Source organism: Acanthopagrus latus, chromosome 20, assembly GCF_904848185.1.
Source record: "Acanthopagrus latus isolate v.2019 chromosome 20, fAcaLat1.1, whole genome shotgun sequence".
Classification (NCBI taxonomy): Eukaryota; Metazoa; Chordata; class Actinopteri; order Spariformes; family Sparidae; genus Acanthopagrus; species Acanthopagrus latus.
Genome location: NC_051058.1, coordinates 20628421 through 20648884, shown reverse-complemented (window position 1 = coordinate 20648884; position 20464 = coordinate 20628421). Strand labels below are relative to the sequence as shown.

At 43.5% G+C, this 20464-nt stretch overlaps 1 protein-coding gene across 41 annotated transcripts in view; it reads left to right on the top strand.

Annotated features, from left to right (window-relative positions):
• Nucleotides 1–20464, top strand: part of ank3b (ankyrin 3b) — a 125630-nt gene that overhangs the window by 18957 nt on the left and 86209 nt on the right. For 11 of the 41 annotated variants that reach the window (XM_037080250.1, XM_037080242.1, XM_037080232.1 and 8 more), the window contains exon 1: nucleotides 7682–8423. The exons of 1 other annotated variant lie outside the window; for it this stretch is intronic. In XM_037080250.1, the coding sequence (XP_036936145.1) occupies nucleotides 8307–8423 (117 nt within the window). In that variant the 5' untranslated portion in view covers nucleotides 7682–8306. Of the gene's footprint in view, nucleotides 1–7670; nucleotides 8424–20464 lie in introns of those variants that run through there. 29 more of the 41 variants (XM_037080246.1, XM_037080241.1, XM_037080233.1 and 26 more) reach the window with 15 other exon arrangements.

Here is a 20464-nt window from a genome sequence, read left to right as displayed (position 1 = left end):
TGACAAGATAAAGAACAAACAGAGGTGGATGTAAGAAAGGAAACTCAAAGAGGGTCGTAGAGATAATTCAAATCAGTGCAGCGACCCCCTTCAACGCTGTTTTATCAGTTAAAATCCTGCTTTTCTTGAAACTAGTGGAGAAAATCTGCTCGTGCGGTGAGATTTACTTTCTTCCAGTCAGCTCCTGACTTCAGTCTTGAGAGAATTGTGTTATCGAGCACCAGCAAAGTAAATTCTTTTTCACATCATCAGCATATATTTGTGTGAATGCAGCTGCAAACAGAGAAGAGCGTCCCATCTTTTACATTCAGACACAAATCTGTGTGATTTTCTGGGCGTTTACGACGTCAAACCCGTGACCAATGTGAAAAGTTTCCGAGTGGAGTTTGAGTCCTGATGAAGCCGCATGTCGAAAGCGTCTTAATGGCATCAAATCGGAGGCACTCTCCTATCGATTCAGGATACTGTGGTGGGACATAATGCAGGGCTAAATGAGTGGGACATCGTTGCTTGGCCAATAAGATGGAAACTGAAGCTCCAAAATGGATTAAGGGACACCACACAGGACCAGACAGACAACGAGGAATCACATTAAAAAGTAATTCCATGGGGGAAACTTTAATGGAACATCGAATGACACAACGCTAATGTCCTGATGCTGTAATCCTCACCCACCTGGTGCTCTGCGCAGGTGGAGGCGCATTGCAAGAACAACTTCCAGTGCTTAAATAGTTCCTTTTGTTCATGAGCAGGTGTCCACGTTTGTGTCTTAACACAGAGACGTTTAAAGGAACAGATTAACGGATACCACATGGAAAAAAACTAAATATTAACAATTTGTCATCTTCTCGTGAAAACACTGTTAAAGAGTTCATATTATGCTGATTTTCAGGTTCATACTTTTATTCCTACAAGAACAGGTTTACATACTTTAAATTTCAAAAAACACATTATTTCTCTCCCATGGTGCATCACTGCAGCTTCGCTTTTCACACTTTGGTGAGAGTTGCACATGGGCATTACTTATCGGGCAGCATGTAGCCAATCAGAGGCAGCGTAGGGCGAGGTAGTGTGATCTAAAATAACGGCTACAGCAGTAGCAGCTGCTTGTCTGTTGACTGACTGGAGTGTGTATATTTTATGATGAATATATAAAAATATATATTTATATAACTCCTGTCACATAGTGACACACATGATTTACTAGTTACTTAGTAAGTTAGTCAGGGAGTTACTCAACCCCCTTATATGTGTACTTTTTCATGCACATAAATGCTGCGTAACACGATAGACGATTAATCCATAATCGATGGAAATGACTGCACACTGTAGCTCATGATAAGAGAAGTCTGAGCTCTGCGGTTCGCTCACTTTGTGTTCCTGTCAGCTGGGCTGGAGTCCAGCTGGAGGATGTTAAGTTGGAGTGCTGTGCAGACACTTTATCGACAGAGGCCTGAGCTCTTTATTCTAATTAATCACCAAGTGCACCGCGTATCAGATTAAACTTGACTTCCGGTACAATTTAAATCTATTTAGCAGCACATGAGTAATGAGGGATGCCTCGGGTTGGCGCATAAAAAACATCATATGTCTGATTTGTGCATCAGATCAACTCCAGTGAGGCTGAACAAGACCGGAGTGACATTAATGGATACCTGCACACCTGACAGGTTCATCTGATAATCTCCCTTTATTGAAAAATCACCCTCAGTTTGTGGTTTTAAAGTAGAAACAACAGTGAGGCATCAGCTGTGATCCTCCTCTCTCTCTGCATGCTGCTGCCCCCCAGTGGTCAGATATGAAAACTGCACCTTGTACACATTGTACTGCATCAACAAAACTGGGTTTGTGTTTAGTTTCCATGGCTCAGTAACCAGTAACACCCTGAAAGTAAAACACACACTAAACACACAATCCAGATCGTATCTGTTGGATCAAAATCAACCCTCAGTATCATCTTGTTCTGCAGAGCTCAGGCAGAAAACTCACATTACTGTAAATTAACTTCACACTCCCCATATTGCCTTCTATATTATTTATTAGGGTTGTACGTCTAGTGGCTGGAATTGCTTTGCAGGCTTCATGTGTGGATGAATAATTCACAGGGCCTGTAAACACCTGAAAGATTTAACATCCACTCTGGAAGCTGCTGAGGTTCATGTTTTGCCACTAGAGGGAGCCAGACACCACAGGAAGCGACTGTAAACATCAGCGTTTGTGCACGAAAAGGTGCAGAACAGTTTGTTTCAGTGCTTTTGCTTTTGATTATTGTTAAATAAAACAATATAATTCTTCTCTACTAACCACACCTCTCTGCACATTTCCTGGGAGGGATGTAAACTCCACCCGGGATAACTCACCCTCAGCTTTATTCATGCGTCCTCTCTCCCCTCCTGTCGTTACGCTTTTACTGCCTGACTCTGATCCATTAGGCACAAACACAACCCACCACTCTCATGTATATTCACGCCTGCACATGCGATGTCTCCAGTATATACGCTGCACACTGTATGTGAGCCGGTCAAACAGGAATGTTTAGTTTCTGCTTTACATTTTTGATCTGCACTGCAGTGTGCAATCTACTGCGGTTTGTGTGTGTGTGTGTGATTATGAGTGATTGTGTGTTTTACAAGGTTGATGGTTTAATGCATATATATGAAATATATGCAGGAGGTCTTTGTGTTCCTTCATCTCTCTGGTCCTCTGCAGGAGGAGCTCAGCATCTCACTGTGGTGGAGGCTGATGATGAACATGTGGAGTGGGTGTTTGTCGTGTAGTGTCCTCGGACTCTGTGCAGACTGGCTGATGGTTACCAATCATGCTCTGGACGGGTTTAATCCTCCCCTGGGTCGCGCACCAGTGGGTGATGTTTCCAGTGTGACCGCCATTCCGAACAATCGATGGTTTGATATTGAGTCGGTCCAGAAACGAGCTGTTGTTACGGCTTCTTTGGCTTTTATTCTCCTCCGTGCATCATCATTCATCACGCTGCAGTATAAGCAGCAGTTTGCATTTTACATTTTAAAGACAGTAATTCACTGTTAAAGTAATTTTTTGAGCCATACTGCTGAAATTTGAGCTTCTTAGATGTGAAAGTTTCCTTCTTTTATCTGTTTCATATGATTGTAAGTTGAATATCTTTGGATTTTGGGCTGTTAGTCAAACAAAACAAGCAAATTAAAGGTCTCGAGAACATTTTTGGGGCATTTTATCTAAGTTTATTGAAAAAATGTTCTAAAATTGTAATTAACAGAGCTCTAATTCATACAAATTCTGAATGACTTTGGTTGTAAACATGCTCACAGCTCAACAGTTCAAATCACATGATATCTGTGTTGTCATGTTCATGTTTTCATTTATAAAATGGGCCTCAGTTCTCCGATTAACCCTCGAGGCCGCGCTGTGTTCATGCTTCCAGGGTGCAATATCGTTTGTACCCTGTGGAGGCCAGTAACACACACGAGCCCGCGACTTGATTAACTGCAGTTTCGTGGTCGTGTGCACCGAGCGGTTTGCTGCAGGGAGCGAGTAGCATTCAGAGGGGTTAGATCAGCAGCACAGGGACACAGAGATTGATACAGCAGAGATGGAAAAAAAAAAAAACCCAGAAAGGATGTAGGAAGAGGGAAAAGATGATGAACGAGTACACGGAGAAATAATGCATCTGACTGGCATATTTGCTGCTGACCCACATCCAGAGCCTGACGTTACTCCTGAGTGTGCTGTTTCCCGTCCGAGCAGAAAACGTCGGCTGTGCAGCAAAAAAAAAAAAAAAAAGGAGGAGAAACATGAAAGTCCGAGATTAAACGTCATGTCGCTGTGAAGACATCAACCCGAGACAAAGCGAGCCTAAACTCCTAAACCTTTAACATCATCATCTTTTGTTGGGATAGTTTTAAATTTCTGATCCGTGTTCAGAGAAATCACCTGCTGTTAATCCCAGATCCAACACAGACAGACGGCCTTTATGGTCCCATTCATAAGCTCCTCTTACAGATGGAGATAATGAAGGATTACTTTAATATATCTGGAGCCGCTCTCTGACTGATGACTTATTATAACTGCAGTTTGGTTTATGATTAGGCGGGTGAGGATTTACTACTTAATGTAAGATCTCGCTTTGAACATGTTTCTGTTTTAAAGGCTGTCGGAGCGTTTGTCACATTAACCTGAGTAGAACCCAGAGATTGTGAATAAAAGGCGAGAGACAAAACTTTTTATTCTTTATGGCTCGACGGTGGGAGCGACAGTGATGGATTTCATGAACTCGCAGGTGTTGCACGGTTTATTTTGCGGACAGGCTTTGAACAGATTCATATAAAACTGCTTCGAGCGTCGGTGTTGTAACCTTTAACAGCTGCAGAGTGCAGCTGTGCAGTCTGGGGCAACATCTGCAGCCGGTGGTGGAGTCTGAGAGATTCCAACCCCACCAGTTGTTTCACTGTGGTACCATCATATTAGCCGAAAGCTACAAAGTTAGCATCCTGTGTTATTTGACTTGTGTCGACATGATGGGTTTCTGCACCCTCTGTGCGATTTGTTCATTTCCCGTTCCTCCGTTTCCTCCATTTTTGCCGTTTAGTTGCTGACTGGAGTCCTTCCTGAATTCTTGTAGTTCTTTCAGTATAACATCCACCGATTGGTCCCGACTCACCGTCCGTCTGCATGCTGGTCTCCATCTTGCTAATGCTACTAGCTAGCAGCTGTTTATCTGTCCTGTCATCGTCACATTTCTTTCTTTGTGCGAGTGTTTTCTTCCCCTTTCTGATGGGAATACTCACTCACTCAAATATTTTGGGAATATTGCAGGAATGTTACAGGCAGCAGTGTGTCTGTACGATCCTGTCATGACTACATGCTCCTACTTTTGACTTGGATAATAAAGAACTCTACAGATATAGTACAGAGATAAGTATTGACAGTATCTTGTTTGGAGATGCTGCTGAGTAATCGTAAGAAATATTTCAGAATATTACAGGAAAACTACAGACTGTGTCTCTATGATCCTCTCGCTCCTCCACGCCGACATGTCGCTTGTCACTATGATCATGATGAAGCTGACAGTAAACAGGCCACAATATAGAATAGAGTTGAGTATTTAAACCCTGGATTTATCAATGGACAGCACAGTCAGGCTGATGATGTAGGTTGTAACAGCGATACACACTCAGCTGACAGAACCCAAAAAGGTTTATCGCCCGACCCGAACTGTGTCCACTCCTGCTCCTGAATTATACACGACGTCATGCACGATAAACGTGGAGTGCTGTTTACACTTGATGCTGCGGTTAATGGCATTCAAGTCAGGTCCAAGTGTTCATTCACTGATTGGCTCGAGCCCAGAGGGAAATATCTGGGGCACGAGCTGTGGAGCAGCTTGGCTGTTACACTCGAAGGTTGGTATAAATCATATACCAGTGTGTGATACCGCCACAGATCATCCTCAGGCGTAATGCGGACAGATAATTAAATATGTAAGATCTCTTTATGTCTTGTAATCAGCAGGTTGTGACTCGGATCATTAGAGGTAGAGTTGATGCAGATTTTCTGTATTGAGACATCTTCTTCTCCTCTCTTCTTCTTCTTCTTCTTCTTCTTCTTCTCTCTTTGTTATTGTCATGTTGTAGGTTGGGATCTTCCCTCTCCATTTTAGCCAATTAGGGCTCGCTCACATCCCAGACAGCCAATAGCGAGGCTGCCCTGCTGTCACATGTCGTTGTCAACTGCTGCAATCCTGCATCTTGGCTCCCATGTTGTTAATATTCAAAGACTGAAATCTGCCCACATGAGCTCATACCGGCACTGATCTCACACACACACACACACACACAGACACACACACAGACACACAATGCGCAGCTGTAAATCACCTACATGAGTACATATCGACACACAGAGGACGACATCACAGGCCTGAGCGTGTTGTCAGGTTTTAGTTCTTGAGCTTGTGTTTTGTTCAAGTCGAGAAATGTAATCATTGTTGTCGCCTGAGGCAAAAATCTGCACGTCTTTCTTCTCATTAGATCAAAGCTGATGGATGCAGATGCCTTGAATGTAGCTAATTGCTCCGATACCTTTAAGGTACGACTCTCTTGTATCTGTGTATCTCAGTTTATTATGAATAAAACATTAGATTCTCAATAATTGATCTGTTATTGCACAGCAGCCTGTGTGAACCTCTTCTGTTTATCTCTAAAAGTCAAGTGAAAGTGTTTCTTTTCCAGGTCACTTACGCCAGCGAGGATTATCGTAATAAATCCCATGTTTGTCGACATGTTGAGATGCTAGCATGGCTAAAAATGCTAATAGCTGTTAAATTGCTGGTAAATGCTTATTTGGAGCTGGATCGTCTGAATGAATCGAGTCCGTCCTCATCAGAAAAAAACATTCATTTAGGTCGACTGTGAAAACATTTTACTGTGACCCATTTGTAAATGTTCTGTTGGGCGGTGACCTCCAGTGGTCGTAGTTATTATTACACCTGCAAAGGAGGGAGTGAAGTAAAATAGTATAAAGAGCGCCAAAGTCTGTTTATGGAGCTAGTCGGGTTTGACAAGCACAGGACTTTCAAACCCAGAGCCACGATGATTTCCTGCCTGCAAGTGTGTGATGAAGTTCTGGTACGACTGTTGCTGGTACGCAACGGTCGTGTTGTTTTAGGAATCACCAGCAATCATCCTGCTCTGTTGTTTATGTATCAGGATGTGTTGGAATCATTGCATTTATCTCCATGACACAATCAACCTTTTTTTCCTGATTATTAACATCAGTTCATTTTGTTTCTTGTTCTGTTTTTGTTAAAGCTGCTGTAAACTTCCAGTCTGTTTTCTACATTAACATAATGACACGACTCCTGTCTCTGTGTCGAGGCAGCTCTCTTTGTCTGTTTGGTCGTATAAGTCACCACCAAAACTCTAGAATTGGTAGTTCTGCCATTTCTGGTGTTGTTTAGCAGAACAGACGGATCTCTGCAGGTTCACGATCAGACTGGACCGCCTCTTCATGGAGTTCTCCGTCCTGATTGGGTAAAGTGTGCAGGGATACTGCAGAATGCCAAATATCACGCCATTATTTGCACTTCTGTACCTGCGGTGATTGATTTGTTGATCACTTGGTCAGTCGTCTTAATCATTGTCTCAGCCTGACTGTACGTGATTCAGACGTCGTGGCTTCTTTTGTGAATTTCACGTCAGAAATCTGAATTCCGCTCGTCGTCAGCTCCTGTTTTCCGGTCCGGAGGCAGAGCGGGAGGTATCGGCTCGGCGAAGAGGCTGCGTTGAAGAAGTTTCATAACAGGAGCGTCATGGCTGCACACTTCCTGCACACTGAGCTCTGCTGGACTCCCAGCGTGAGCGTGTCCTGTACGCACCCTGTGTGAAGCATCATCCCCCACCTTCTCTCTCTTTATCTCTCTCAGCCATAGCCAGCTGGTACTAAGCAGAGGTATTCATCCATCCCTTCTCCCTCCTATTTTTTTTTCCTGCTGTCCCAGCTGCTCTCTCTACCTCCCTCTCTGCCCCCTCCTTCCTCACCCCTCCCTCCTCCTCCTCCTCCTCCTCCTCCTCCTCCTCCTATCTCAACCTCCTTTCCTCTGTCATTTCCATCCTGTTCATATGTCCCGGCGAGACGTCGCGGGCTGAGCGTGAGAGTGTGTGTGTTTGTGTGTGTGTATACACAGAGGATGGCTCAGAGCTCAGGTGCAGGCGGCAAGCAGCTCTGGGAACCAGTCAAGCAGGCAGCCGGACCAGTTAATGTACCCAGGAGACAGAGCACTCTGCTGGGCTAGAGGCTGGAGCTCGGACCTCCAACCCGGAGCCCTACGAACAAACCTGGACCCGAAGTGTTTTTATACATTATTCTTAATCAAGAGGACATTTCATCAGGCTGTGGACCAGATACATGAAGTGTTTTTGTATTTTTCTCTAATTGTTTTGCACTTTGAGCACTGGGCAGTGGAAGCAGCTGCCTACAGCGGCGGGAGGAGGTTAACCACAGAGGAGTATGAACAGTCTCCGTCCTGCCCCGAACTGGACCGGTGTGGATAACTGCTGAGGGAGATAAGGAACAAAAGAAAAAGAAGGAAATCTTGACAACGAGGAGAGGAAAACCCTTCCCCTCTCACACACCTGTCAGGGCTCCTTCTCTGACAGAAAAAAAACACTCAGCCGAGGAACAAAAAGATAATTAGGAGCTGAGAAGAAAAGAGGCTGCAGAGCAGACTTTGGGTCCACGCTCTACTCCTCCACCCATCCCTCCATCCTTCTCCCGTTTCCCCACCTGTGAGGATTTAATTGGGCTGGAGCAGCATGGCGCATGCCGCCTCGCAGCTGAAGAAGAAGGCGGATGAGAACCTCAACGCTGCGGAAGACGAGAAGGAGAAGAAGAAGGTGGCGAGGAGGCGTGCGCGCGTAGAGAAGAAAAAGGTAGAGAAAGAGGAGGAGGAGGAGGAGGAGGAGGAGGGAAAGTGATGGTGATGGTGATGGAGGAAAGGGAGCTGACACAGGGGAGGGAGGCTTGAGACGTGTCGGTCTGGTGGAGTCTAGGAGGTTCTCTTTTGTCATGATGCAGCCTCCTCACACACACACACACACACACACACACACACACACACAGTGCGATAATAGTGCCGGGTGGTCCCACTGGGAATACTGGGGGGGGGTGGAGGGCGAGAGAGACGGAGGGAGATGGATGAGCCGAGAGCACGGACAGGGAAGAAAAGAAAAGATAACAGGAATCAGACAGAGAGGACGGATTTTAGGCTGCGTGTTGCCAACAATATGACGAGTGTGTGTCAGTGTGTGTGTGTGTGTGAGAAAAAGATGGAGATGATGACTGCTGAGTTATGAAATATTTCTCACGGACATGAAATGAGTTGTAATGACTCTTTAGCTGTTCAGAAAAAAAGCTAAAAATAGGATCAAATGTACTTTCATATCCAAAATGTCTCTCTCACGATCAAGTTGTGTGTGTGTGTGTGTGTGTGTGTGTGTGTGTGTGACTTGCACTCAGTCACCCCGCTCCGTCTCCATGTTTTCACTTTCTTCTCCAAAAAAAAAAAAAAATTCTTTCCTCTGTTTCATCTCCCTGATCTGAAAACAATGTGTGTGTGTGATGTGTTGGTGTGAATTCAGGGAGGAATCTGTTCTGAAGCCAGGAGCGTCAGCAGTCACACCCTGCGGTTAGGTGTGGGTTGTTTTGGTGCGTGTGTGTCTGTGTGTGTGTGTGTGTGTGTGTGTGTGTGTGCATGCGACATTGTGCAAGGACAAAGTTAAGACTTGATTCGGGCGATCGATAGGTCTGACTTGTGATCAATAGTCATTCTCACTTCAGTGGCAGCTTTTGACAGAGCAGTTCAGCCGAAGAAGTGTTTGGATAACTTTGTTGACCCGAGTGTGTGCATGTGTGTGTGCGTGTGTGTGTGTGAGATTATGATTGGCTCGGTGCTTGAAATCATTTGTTGTTTGGCTCGAGTGTGTACATGCTGACATTTGGGCGTGCGTGTGTTTGCTGACTGGCCCGAGGCCGTCATTAGCCCGAGGTCAGCCACCTGTCACAACCAGTCGATACCGCTGACCTCATTAGCATCAAGGTCAAGCTGGATTGAGAGGCGACTTCCTGCGGATCCAGGAAGTCGCCTCTCAGGTCGTTGTGTTGGGTAGTTTTACCACAAAGACGAGAGTCCAGAGAGAAAGAGAGACGAACGCTCTCCGGAGGGGCATCTTTAAAAATCACACAGTGTCCTCCCAAGAAATGTCCTGTGGTTTTGGAAAATGCCAACAAACGACAGATGTGCCCTTCAGCGGTCGCAGTGGGGAGTTAGTAAACGTTGTTATAAAGTACGTTTCTACCCGCCTGATTTAAAAAGGTCATATGATCATAGATTAATTTTCAAAAAAAACACATCATTTTTCTCAAATGGTGCACTGCTGCAGCGTCACTTCTCACACTGTGTCTTGCACAGAGTGAGACATCTCGCCTCTGTTTGATCTTCGGTGAGTAGGGCGGGTCATGCCGAGCAAGGTAGTGTGATCTAAAATAACGCCTGCAGCAGTAGTAGCTGTATGTCTGCTGACTGACTGAAGGATTTATAGTTTAGAATACGAATATAAATATATATATTTATATAACGCCTGTTACATAGTGACGCACAAACCAGATGTTTCAGGCAGCGCAGGAGTGTTTTCTATAGGAGACAGTTACTCTCTTTGGCCTGGACTTTTTAATTTTGCAGAACTTTTATATGCACAAAAATGCTTCATAACACAATTAAGACAAAAACCCAAAAAGCATCATATGTCCTCTTTAATACACATTTTCACAGTGTAAATGCTAAAAATGTGGTAAGCAGCCCTCACCCTCCCCTGCAGAGGCCACTAAAGATGAGGAAAATCACATAAAACAATCTGCAGATCCAGTTTGGTTTGTCCTTTCTGGGCTACTGTAGAAACATGGAGTCCTCCGCTCCTTCTTTATATATAAAAGTTTCATGTTGAGGAAATAAAAACCCAATTTTTAGTTTCAGATGATGAAATCATAATCATGAATATTATGTTCTATCTTTTTTGAGCCGAAATCTACTTAATTCCTGCACACTGGACCTTTAATTCACATTTTCTTTAGCAGATTTTATGGAAATTCCGTTCAAATTCACATTTAACGCTAAACGATACTGTTGATGTTGGTTTCGTTTAACCATGTAGTTGTTATTGGTCTATTATAATGACAGTAAAGTTAGTTACTGGGAGATGAACGACATCCTTTAAAAGACTAAATGAGGTCCTTGTCAGGAAAATTTGATCTGTTTATGGCTTTAATTATAATGTTTTCTAACTTTGGTTTAAATGGCTCGGTGCCACATTCACGTTTCTTCACCGATCAGCCAAGAAAAACAACGTTACATTTATAATAGATCTCGTTCTGGTTTGCAGCAGTATTGTAAATTGCATTACATGCACATTTTTGAACGAGTTTTGACTTGGAAGAGAATAACAGAACATTATTGATCCTCTCCCTCGTGTTAGACGTGTGATCGATCTCCTGCATTATGACGAGCTTCCATCAAACACTGACAGGATTTTTGAGGCAGAACTCTCTCTGGATTCTGCCGCTGAGGCCTGAATGCGATCAGAAATGGAGGAGGGAGGTTTGACCTTGACTGCGCAGAAACGTGAGCCTTTCTGTGATCTCAGACTTGGCGGTTTCCCTACAAGGCACCAACAGGTGAGGGGAAACGTGTTGCTGCTGTATTATGTGTGTCAGGTGGCATCAGCAGTTTCTCTGTGCTTGTAGCGTAGCGTTGTAAGGAGGGTATCAGCTGTCCCGGGCTCGCTCAAGGTAAATCCATAACACCGTCTGCCCTCGGCCAATTCTTGGCACCGCTGGGCAAAAAATATCCTCTCCCTCCTCGGATCGCATCACCTCAATTAGCTTTCTTTTATTTTTCCTGGCCTCTCCTTACCTCACCCCTCTCCTACAGCCGCTCCTGTTGTGTCTCTACCTGGCTCGGCTTCCTGTCCCCCTCTCAGGTGATTTAACAGACACTCGTCCTCTCTCAACCCTCCCTCAGCAATTCAGTAATGATACATATTTGCTTTCTCTTCCAAGAGTGCCACAAGAAGATCGATATCAATTTCATTTCTGTGCATTAGCCTAAGTACAGTGTCAGAGTCAGGAACGTGTTAGCATAGCTTAGCTTAAACAGCCTGCCTCTATACAAAGCTAACAAAATAAATCTACGTTTGTTTTATTTTATTTACAGCTGTTTGTTTCCCACACATGAACAGAAACAGCGAGGCGAGGGTCACGTGATTTATTGTTACCCCTAGCTAGCACTACTAGCGAGCTAATCTGCTAGCATGTCTAGCACAACGACTTTATTTTGTTGTCATGTTCACCCACTTATTTTTTTCAACGATATGCAGCGCTGCATGTAATAACCTCGTTCCCCTCCGCTGAACCTTTCACTTTAAATTGATTCGGTGATGCGTTCCAGGACGGTAGCATCCGCTGGCCCGTACCGCGCACCGTTCGGTGTGTTTATGGGTCTTACAGGAAGAAAACAACAGCCGTGCATTACGAGCAGCACTCAGATTCACTGTGCAGCTGCCACTAAAGCTTTTAGCTGCATGCTTCACACAAACATGTAATGTTGAACTAAGTCATGCTTTAAGCTGCGACGTATGAGCCAGTCGATCATACTTTTCAGACTGGCTGGTTGGTAAGATGACTGACTCGTCCGCTCTCAGCTGATCGGCTCATTTAGAGGCTGTCTGTCTGATTGCTCTGCTGAGTTTTCAGTCCAGCTGTCTGGCTGACAGTCTGATCGGCTTAGCAAAGCTAAAGCTACACATCAGTCGTTAATATGCAACATCTTCTACGTTTTTGAAGCAGTCAGTCATTTTCGAACACAAATATTGATATTTGTGCGAAGCGCCATCTGTGCGCTGACCTCCCGAGGCAGTCGGAGAAAGTAATATATGTCTTCCAGCAGAGACTGAAATTGGCAACTGGACAGAATCAGTGTGTGCAACCAAACGGGTGTAATGAAAACGCTTCTCCCAGTCAGAACTGTTGGCATCGCTCGTCTTCTCCCACTTGTTTCCTTTCATCATGTCTGGATCTCGTGCTCTCAGTGAGGGTGGAAGTCCAGACGCTTCACCTCCGCTCCGTCCTCCGTCTCAGATAACACTCACTCAGACACGAGGACGATGACGGATATAATCAAAGGAGAAGAGGTTATCTCGGCATACATCGCGACGTGTATCCTGATTAATCTTTGAGTTTATCAATAACAAAAATGGGATTATTCATAACCTCAACCTAAATTACGCAGATTATGTCCGGAGGAATAGTTTTTGCTGAAAGATGTGACACAAAATTATTATTCTTACTGATCATGAATAATATCACAATCATAATATCTGTCAAGATAACAGTAATATGTTTTTTTTTCACTGTAACCTGCAGCCTTAGTTTGTAGTTCAGCCTCAGTTGTGCTAATTAGTGAATGTTAGCATGCTAACAGGATAAACTGATGATAAACGATACACCTGCTCAGCATTTATGCATGTTAGCATAGCATTTAGCTCAAAGCATCACCGCACAGCTTCACACATGTACTTTAGGACTTTTAATATAACTTAACATTATATGATATAGTAAATGTTGATGGCTGTAGAATAATCACATCATCTGCATTTAGGTTGTTCCATATAAACTCACGTTCTCACGTTCACTGTGCAGTTTTATCTGCTAACAGGCACCAAATGAAGACTGACTGGTGATCTGCGGTCGCTCGAGTTGCAGCCTGGCACCACTTCTGTCTGATTTATCGTCTCCATTAGACAATAAATGAGTAAACTGACGCCTCGGCCTGTGTTGTCGCTGCTCGGAGGGGAAACGAAGAAATAATCTGTTTGCGTTTTGTAGCAGCGGCGCCAAACGATGCTGCCTGGAAAGACGCCGCGGAGGGAGGGAGGGGGGAGCTGTTTGTTTCAACTGTAAGGAAAAAAAAGCAATTTCATCCAAATCTGTTGAAGAAATACTGTGGGATTGTTTGAGAGGATTAAGATTAGATGGCTCCTCTGAAGCATCCTACAGATAATCTCACATCTGACGTCCATCACAGATCGTATACTGGGATGATTTGAGATGAGAATAATCGAGGGGAGGGTGGAAAAAAAAACGCTGCTTCTTCTGAGGTTTATTTTTGGGATGCACTCGATTCTGGCTTCTCTCTCTCTTTTTTTTTTTGTTCATCGGCAGACTCCTCTCCTCTCCTCTCATCTCCTCTCCTCTCCTCTCCTCTCCTCTCATCTCCTCTCCTCTGCTGTCACTCCCCCACCTCCCTTTATCTTCCCCTCTCCCTCCCTCCCTCCCTGCATCCCTGTCAGCTGGCGGAGGGCTGTATTGTTCTGCCACACTTCTGCTTCTGGGACCTGGGGGGGGAGGAAATCTGGCTACCACACACACACACACACACACACACACACACACACACACACACACACACACACACACACACACACACACAGCTCCCTTGTGACCAGGCATTGTACCGCATTAATCCCCCGACACTTATTTAAGCCGAGATTCATATTTCCAGCCCCTCGTTTCGTCCTCCTGCTCTCCAGCCAGCGTCTCTGCATCTCTTTGTTCTCCACTTAAAAATATTCAATCTTTACGTTTTGTTTTTGTTTTGAATACGCAGCCGATTTACATTCGTCAAAGGTTGCACAACGTATAAGAACATTAGTCTTTTGGTAGAAGATTGGAACTGTTTTCCAGAAAAAAGGTGTTTAACATAGCCGAGAATTTACTTTAGGAAACTGACATTTGAGTGAATTTCAGTTCCTTTTTTTATCAATCAATCGATCAAACTTTGTTTATCAAAATGCAATTCAAAGTGTTTTATAAGTGATTTTATGAAAGTGGGTTATTAAGAAGACAAAAACAAAGAAAAAGAGACAAATATGATGAGAAAAATGGAATAATTAAAGATAAATAAATAAAAATAACGATTTTATCATAATATAATGACAATAATAGATATAAAGAATAAAGGGTTATGATAAAAAAAAAAATCAGACTATAAAACTATAAACATTAAAATCATGAATGTATAAGAAGCTACATGAGAGCATGACAGAATAAAAACATTTTTTGGTTTAAGTTTAAAAATATTCATATTTCCAGCTTCTCTCTTCCGTCTTCAATCTTCCATCTGTTCAAAGAAGCTCGTTACATTTTCAGTGTTTACAGAGCAAATAAAATAACGAGTGGATCAATACATGAACACGCAGAAGATTAATTTGAGGCAGTTTAAGTAATTTTTCATGCCAAAAATCTCGAACTGGGGAGACTGAGCGCTCGTCTTCATATTTCATAAACACGAACGATCTCTGGCTCGAGAAAGTAATCAGCAAATTGATTCATAGTGGAAATAATCATTCTTTGTTTTTGTTTCTGCTTCCCTCAGTCTTGCATCAATCCGCTCTTCAGTCAGTCAGTTAATCAATCACTCTTGACCCTCGGGGCAGTGAAATGCAAACACAGGATAAAACACAAAAGATCATGTGTGTAGAAATATAAAATGAGAAGAGTTAGTGTTTAGTTGTAAAGACATTAAACACAACGTCACCAGACTGTCGCACGTCTTTATAAAGCTGATATGATGAAGATAATCAGTGACTCGCCTCCTTTTTGCTCTGTTTTTGGTCTCCACCACCACCTGAAAGAAATATGTGACTCGTTAGCTGCAAAAACCATAATCTATAAAAGTGATTTTGTAATTACCACATAAATATTGTAAATATTAAGATTTTGAATTTGAATTTTTCTCCAAATCTACGTAGTGCCCCTTTAATAACCTCATTCCGGCCCTTTGATTGTTGAGCTAGAAGGCCAATTAGCTAATTTATTAGTTAAGTCACAAAAATACTCTTATTTCTTTAGAAAAATGTATGAATAAAAATAAAAGTGTCTAATGTGTTTTCCCCCCTGCTGCCTTCTTTTGAATGTATATTGTTTCTTTTTTGATTTTGAAAACTAATTACCAATCAGGAAGAATCACAACAGTCACATTGCACATTATTATAGATATATTGATCGGCAGCAGCTCTTATTTGTACGAAACAGACGTCTTTGAGTATTTTTGTTTCACAGTAGAGTGAAGCTCACAAACAGCTCAAAGAAAATGTGCAACTCGACTCAATTACAGCTTCATAAATCGCTGTCACAACATGAAACGTGGCCGACGTCTTCTGTCACTCTCTCCTTTGTTGCTTTTTCTTTTTTCGAGCTGAAGCAACTTATTTCTGTCATCGGGAAGAATGCCGTCGTTTGTTAGTGTAACGCTCAAAAAAGGGAAAAGGAGGAAACTCATGTGGAGCAACGCTGAGAATCTGCCAGCACTCAGTCGGGGATGACGAAGTCGGAAACGGGTAAACCGAACGGAGGAGAGAGCGTTTATGAATTATGGAATAAATCCATTAGCAGAGCAGAGGAGGGACGAGTGGAGGGAAGACAGAGCAGAGAGCCCGAGATGAAGTCTGAGATGAGAGGAGGAGGAGGAGGATGGAGGGGTTAGGATGGCGTCTGTTAAAGGTGGCGTGGTTGATGCCACCCTCGCGGCACCAGGCTGTGATGTTCGCTGTCGAGGGGGTTGCTGGGCCAGAGGATTGGTGCAGAGCCTGCCAAGCATCGTGATTGGAGGATAAGGGGGGGACGAGGAGGGGTTGGATGTGGATGTGGGGGAACACATCCCCAACACACTGCGAGGAAAGAGATAGAGAGCGAGAGGAGGAGGAGGCGGATGGGATCAAATTAAAATGAAAGAACGCGTGCAGAGATGGAGGAGAGCGATTGATGAGGAGCAGAGAACGAGGGGGGAAACTGGAGAGAGAGAGAGAGAGAAGATGAGGATGTTGTTCGTTGGGCCTTTCATCCTCCTCTCCTCCGCCTCCCTGCAGCTCCTCGCTCTCCTCTCCGCTGTAAAGTGGAAGATCGACACTCAGAACTGGGACAGTCCATTTACTAACACACTCCCACACACACACACACACTCGCATATCAGCATATCCACATTTCACTGAACACGCTGCTTGTTTTTGTTTTCATTTTTTTTTTCTTTTCTAGGGGCGGATTAGTGTTTAGCTGCAGTGACACGACAGTATATTAAATTAATCTGGCTGAAAGAGACGCCTCCGTGTTTTTTATATGTGCCGTTTGCAGCTTTTACAGGCCGTTACTGTCGCATGTAGCTGAGCGCTGATGACAGACGGTGTCGTCGCTCCGCTGTGCATCCTGCAAACAGCTGAGAAAAAAAAAGGTATAGAAGATAAGTTGCGTTTCCCTCAATTGGAAATGAATTTGTGCGAGCCAGATCAGTTGCTTTTCCCAGATGAGGCAGTGGAGACATTACCACAGTCGTCCACAGGGGGCGCCAGAATCAACAGAAAGAAAAGTTTCTCGTTGCTGCTTTAACTAGAGTCAAATCAATACTTGATTTTCAGGACTGAAACTGATATTAGCATCTTTTTCTGCATAATTATCAAAAACAAGTTGCGCATCTTAAATTATATAAGCTGATACTTCGTGTTCATATGTCATTACATCGTAGAGAGGTCTCAGCAGAATGGAGAACGTGACTTTACTGACTCTTTAGTGTTTTATATTTTGCGTCGTGTCGGTCGTTGACGGCCCTCTTACACTCCTGGATTTCTTGATTATGCAAAGCCGACATAATACGCATAATTATACATCACGTCTGCGCTTTCATGGTGCATGAGCGACCATATTGTGCCGTTCTTGCAGTGACATTATTGCAGATTGCTGGAGGAAGTTTACAGTATTTTGGGTCGGGACAGGTGCTCAGCGGTGTCGCCACAAGGTTCAAGGTTTACACGTGTTGACTTAAGAGTTTCCTTCTGGCTCTTTGGCTTTGTACACAGTCCAAAAACAAACAGGTTAGTTGAATTTTGAAATTAAAATGGAATTACAGGACTGAATACTTGTCATTATGTGAGTTTAAACACTTGGACATTATTTGTAAAAGATAATAAAGTGAATGTGGCTGCTGGTGTTTGTCTTCACACGCCAGGTAAGAAAAGCACAAGCAGAAAACAGCAGTCGGTATAAACGGTGTAAGAAAATCTACGATCGAGGGAATTCCAGCAGAAGAAAAGAGAGAGAACCGGGGGAACAGGATCATGAGATGTGTGGGACCCCGTGTCGGCTCTCAGTGGGCGAGGTGTTGATCCGCGGCTCGGGTCCAGCACGGAGTCACGACAGAGACAGGATGTGAGTCTGTCTCCTGTATTCTCAGGGTGCTAGCGGACATTTTGAAGGTGAGCAGCAGACAGACGGAGGATCACACAGTCACACACAGTTCACCGAGAAAGAGAAGCTGGTCGAATTGAAAAAGTTGGTTTAGCATTAATTCACTCTGGTTGCTTCCGAGCGCCTAATTAGATCCTGTTGTTGTTTGTCCGAGGCCGAACTCATTCTCGTCTCGTCTCGGCTCCTAAAAAAAAAGCTAACGGCTGAGTTTTAACTAAGGAAAACGTGTCAAGGTGAGAAAGCAGGTGTAGTGGCCTCTGGTGTTACCCTCCTGTCAGAGGTCGTGTTCTGGATTTAGCTGCTTTACTCTACTTGGAAAGTCGCCATTTGTTAGCCGAGTTGTTGGAGGATTCTCAAAGACAGTTGCTGCTTCTGTTTGGAGTTGCTGACGATGATGCCAATATATTATAATTATATCAGTGACGGAGTTAAAATGATGATGATGTTTATTGCAGTTATTTCTGGGACAAAACATCGTCCAACAAAAAGTAGCTTTGGTAACAGGCCCGATCTTAAACTGGACGAATCAGTTTACTGATCAAACTGAAGTAAGCGTTTAACCTCATGAACACACCTTCCACAGTTTTGGTGTGAAAGAGGCTTTAAGTGATCTTTCGAGAGCAGCTACAAGAGAAATCAGACTGTCGAAACGCTCAAACTGCGAGACGGCCAACCAGAATATCTGACATTCCAGAAAAGCCAGATCTTTGAGAGGCCATGAGCTAACACTAACCCTAATTCTGGGCTAAAATTGGTCCAAATCGGCCCTCTGCTGCCTGGTTTTAGATCTTGTATTTAACTTTTCTTCACACCTCTTTTTTTTTTTACAAAGCTTTGAGTATGCATGCGCGTCAGCTGGAGCTCCATTTACTCTCATGTGAAGCCTCATCATCATCTCTGATGTATTTGCAGAGCTTCTTCTCTTTTTCGTCTGCAAACGAATTTTCATTTTTATTTTCTCTTTCTCTAGAGAGTGTTTGAGATTTAGTCCCGCTCTGTTTCAGGGATCTTGTTTCGAGGACGATTCGTTGGCATGTCGGGATGATTCTCAGCCTCCTCTCACCTTGAATAAGAACGTGGAGGTGTATCTAATGTAAATCCTGTGTGACTCTCTCTCTCTCGCTTTCTCGCAGTGCTCCAGTCGGCTTCTCTCTGTGAAAAGCTGCACTGCTGCTTTTTGTTTGAGAGGTTTTCAGGGTTTCTCAGTTTATCTCTGCCATGGCCCACTAACACTGTGCAGAGGTTTGCAGCAACACGAATCATGGGAGTGCTCGAGAGCCAAAAAACACTGTCCTCATTTACACCGTTCCCTGCTCCCCCTCTCTATAGGAGTCCATGTTGTTCCTTCTTGCTCTCCATAGAGCTCATTACATCTCCCGTTAGTCGGACGCTTGTATGATTTATTTTCAGTGTGTTCCTGAGATTGACTTTTTTATGATATAGCTCCTTTCAAAATGCCTGGAAGCTCAGCAGCAGTTTGATTAAAATATGGTGGATACTGTCTGTGGAGTCTTTCATCAGCATCAAAAGGATTTTCAATGAATTAGACTATTAAGCATCTGCAGCTTCCTCAGTTGTTAGGTGGCCTTGCACTTTTATAATTATATATATTAAAGAAAACAATGACTTTTTTTTTGGTGCAAAATGATCCCAGAGAGCAGAAACTATGTTATCGGAGGTTATTTTTACATCATTCATTTTGGCACTGATGTCATCATTTAGTCACCTTTACCCTTTTTTTGATTATATTTTAATTTTTTGAATTATTAGTCTGCTGTGCTTTTGTATTTTATATTAATGTTACCTTAATTTTGAGCCTTTTCTAGAACTAGAATCTGCTTTGGGATCAAACAAGTTGTACCATATCATACTGTACCGTACCGTACCGTACCGTATCGTATCGTATCGTATCGTATCGTATCGTATCGTATCGTATCGTATCGTATCGTATCGTATCGTATCGTACCGTATCGTTCTGTACCGTATCATTCCTTACCGTACCATACTGTACTGTACCATATTGTATCGTTTCTCACCATCGTCAGTGGGCTTTTGAACAAAGTTTTCCTGCTTCTGGAACCCGACCAAGAAGTTCTGGTTTCACTCTGCTGTCTTTACGATCCACAGCTGAGAGAAGGAGAATAAAAACAGAATGTAGGATTTCAAGATGGCCACCACATCCCTGGTGTGTGTGTGTGTGTGTGTGTGTGTGTGTGTGTGTGTGTGTGTGTGTGTGTGTGGCTGGTCAGCAGAGAGGAAGCAGCCGTGCTGATGCAGAACACACAGCTCGAGTGCCTTTATTGATTCTCTGAGTAATTCCTTAATTGCCTTTTGGACTGTATGAGCTGCGAAGCTGACGGTCACTGCGCTCCTGTTCTGTCTGTTTACTGTAGATTTCATCAGGCTGGATGTTTGTTTAATGTGTTACCGGCCAGCGAGTGGAAAAAACAAATATTTAGCAACGAGCAGGAACTGAAGCTGAATTATCAGAATAACAATATTGACGGATGGAATCACAATCACCACATTTTGTCACAGAGGAGGATTGTTTCAGTGAAAATCAGAAGCTTTACATGAAAAGAATAAAACTAATGAAAACTTTTGGCGATAAAATGTGAGAAAATAC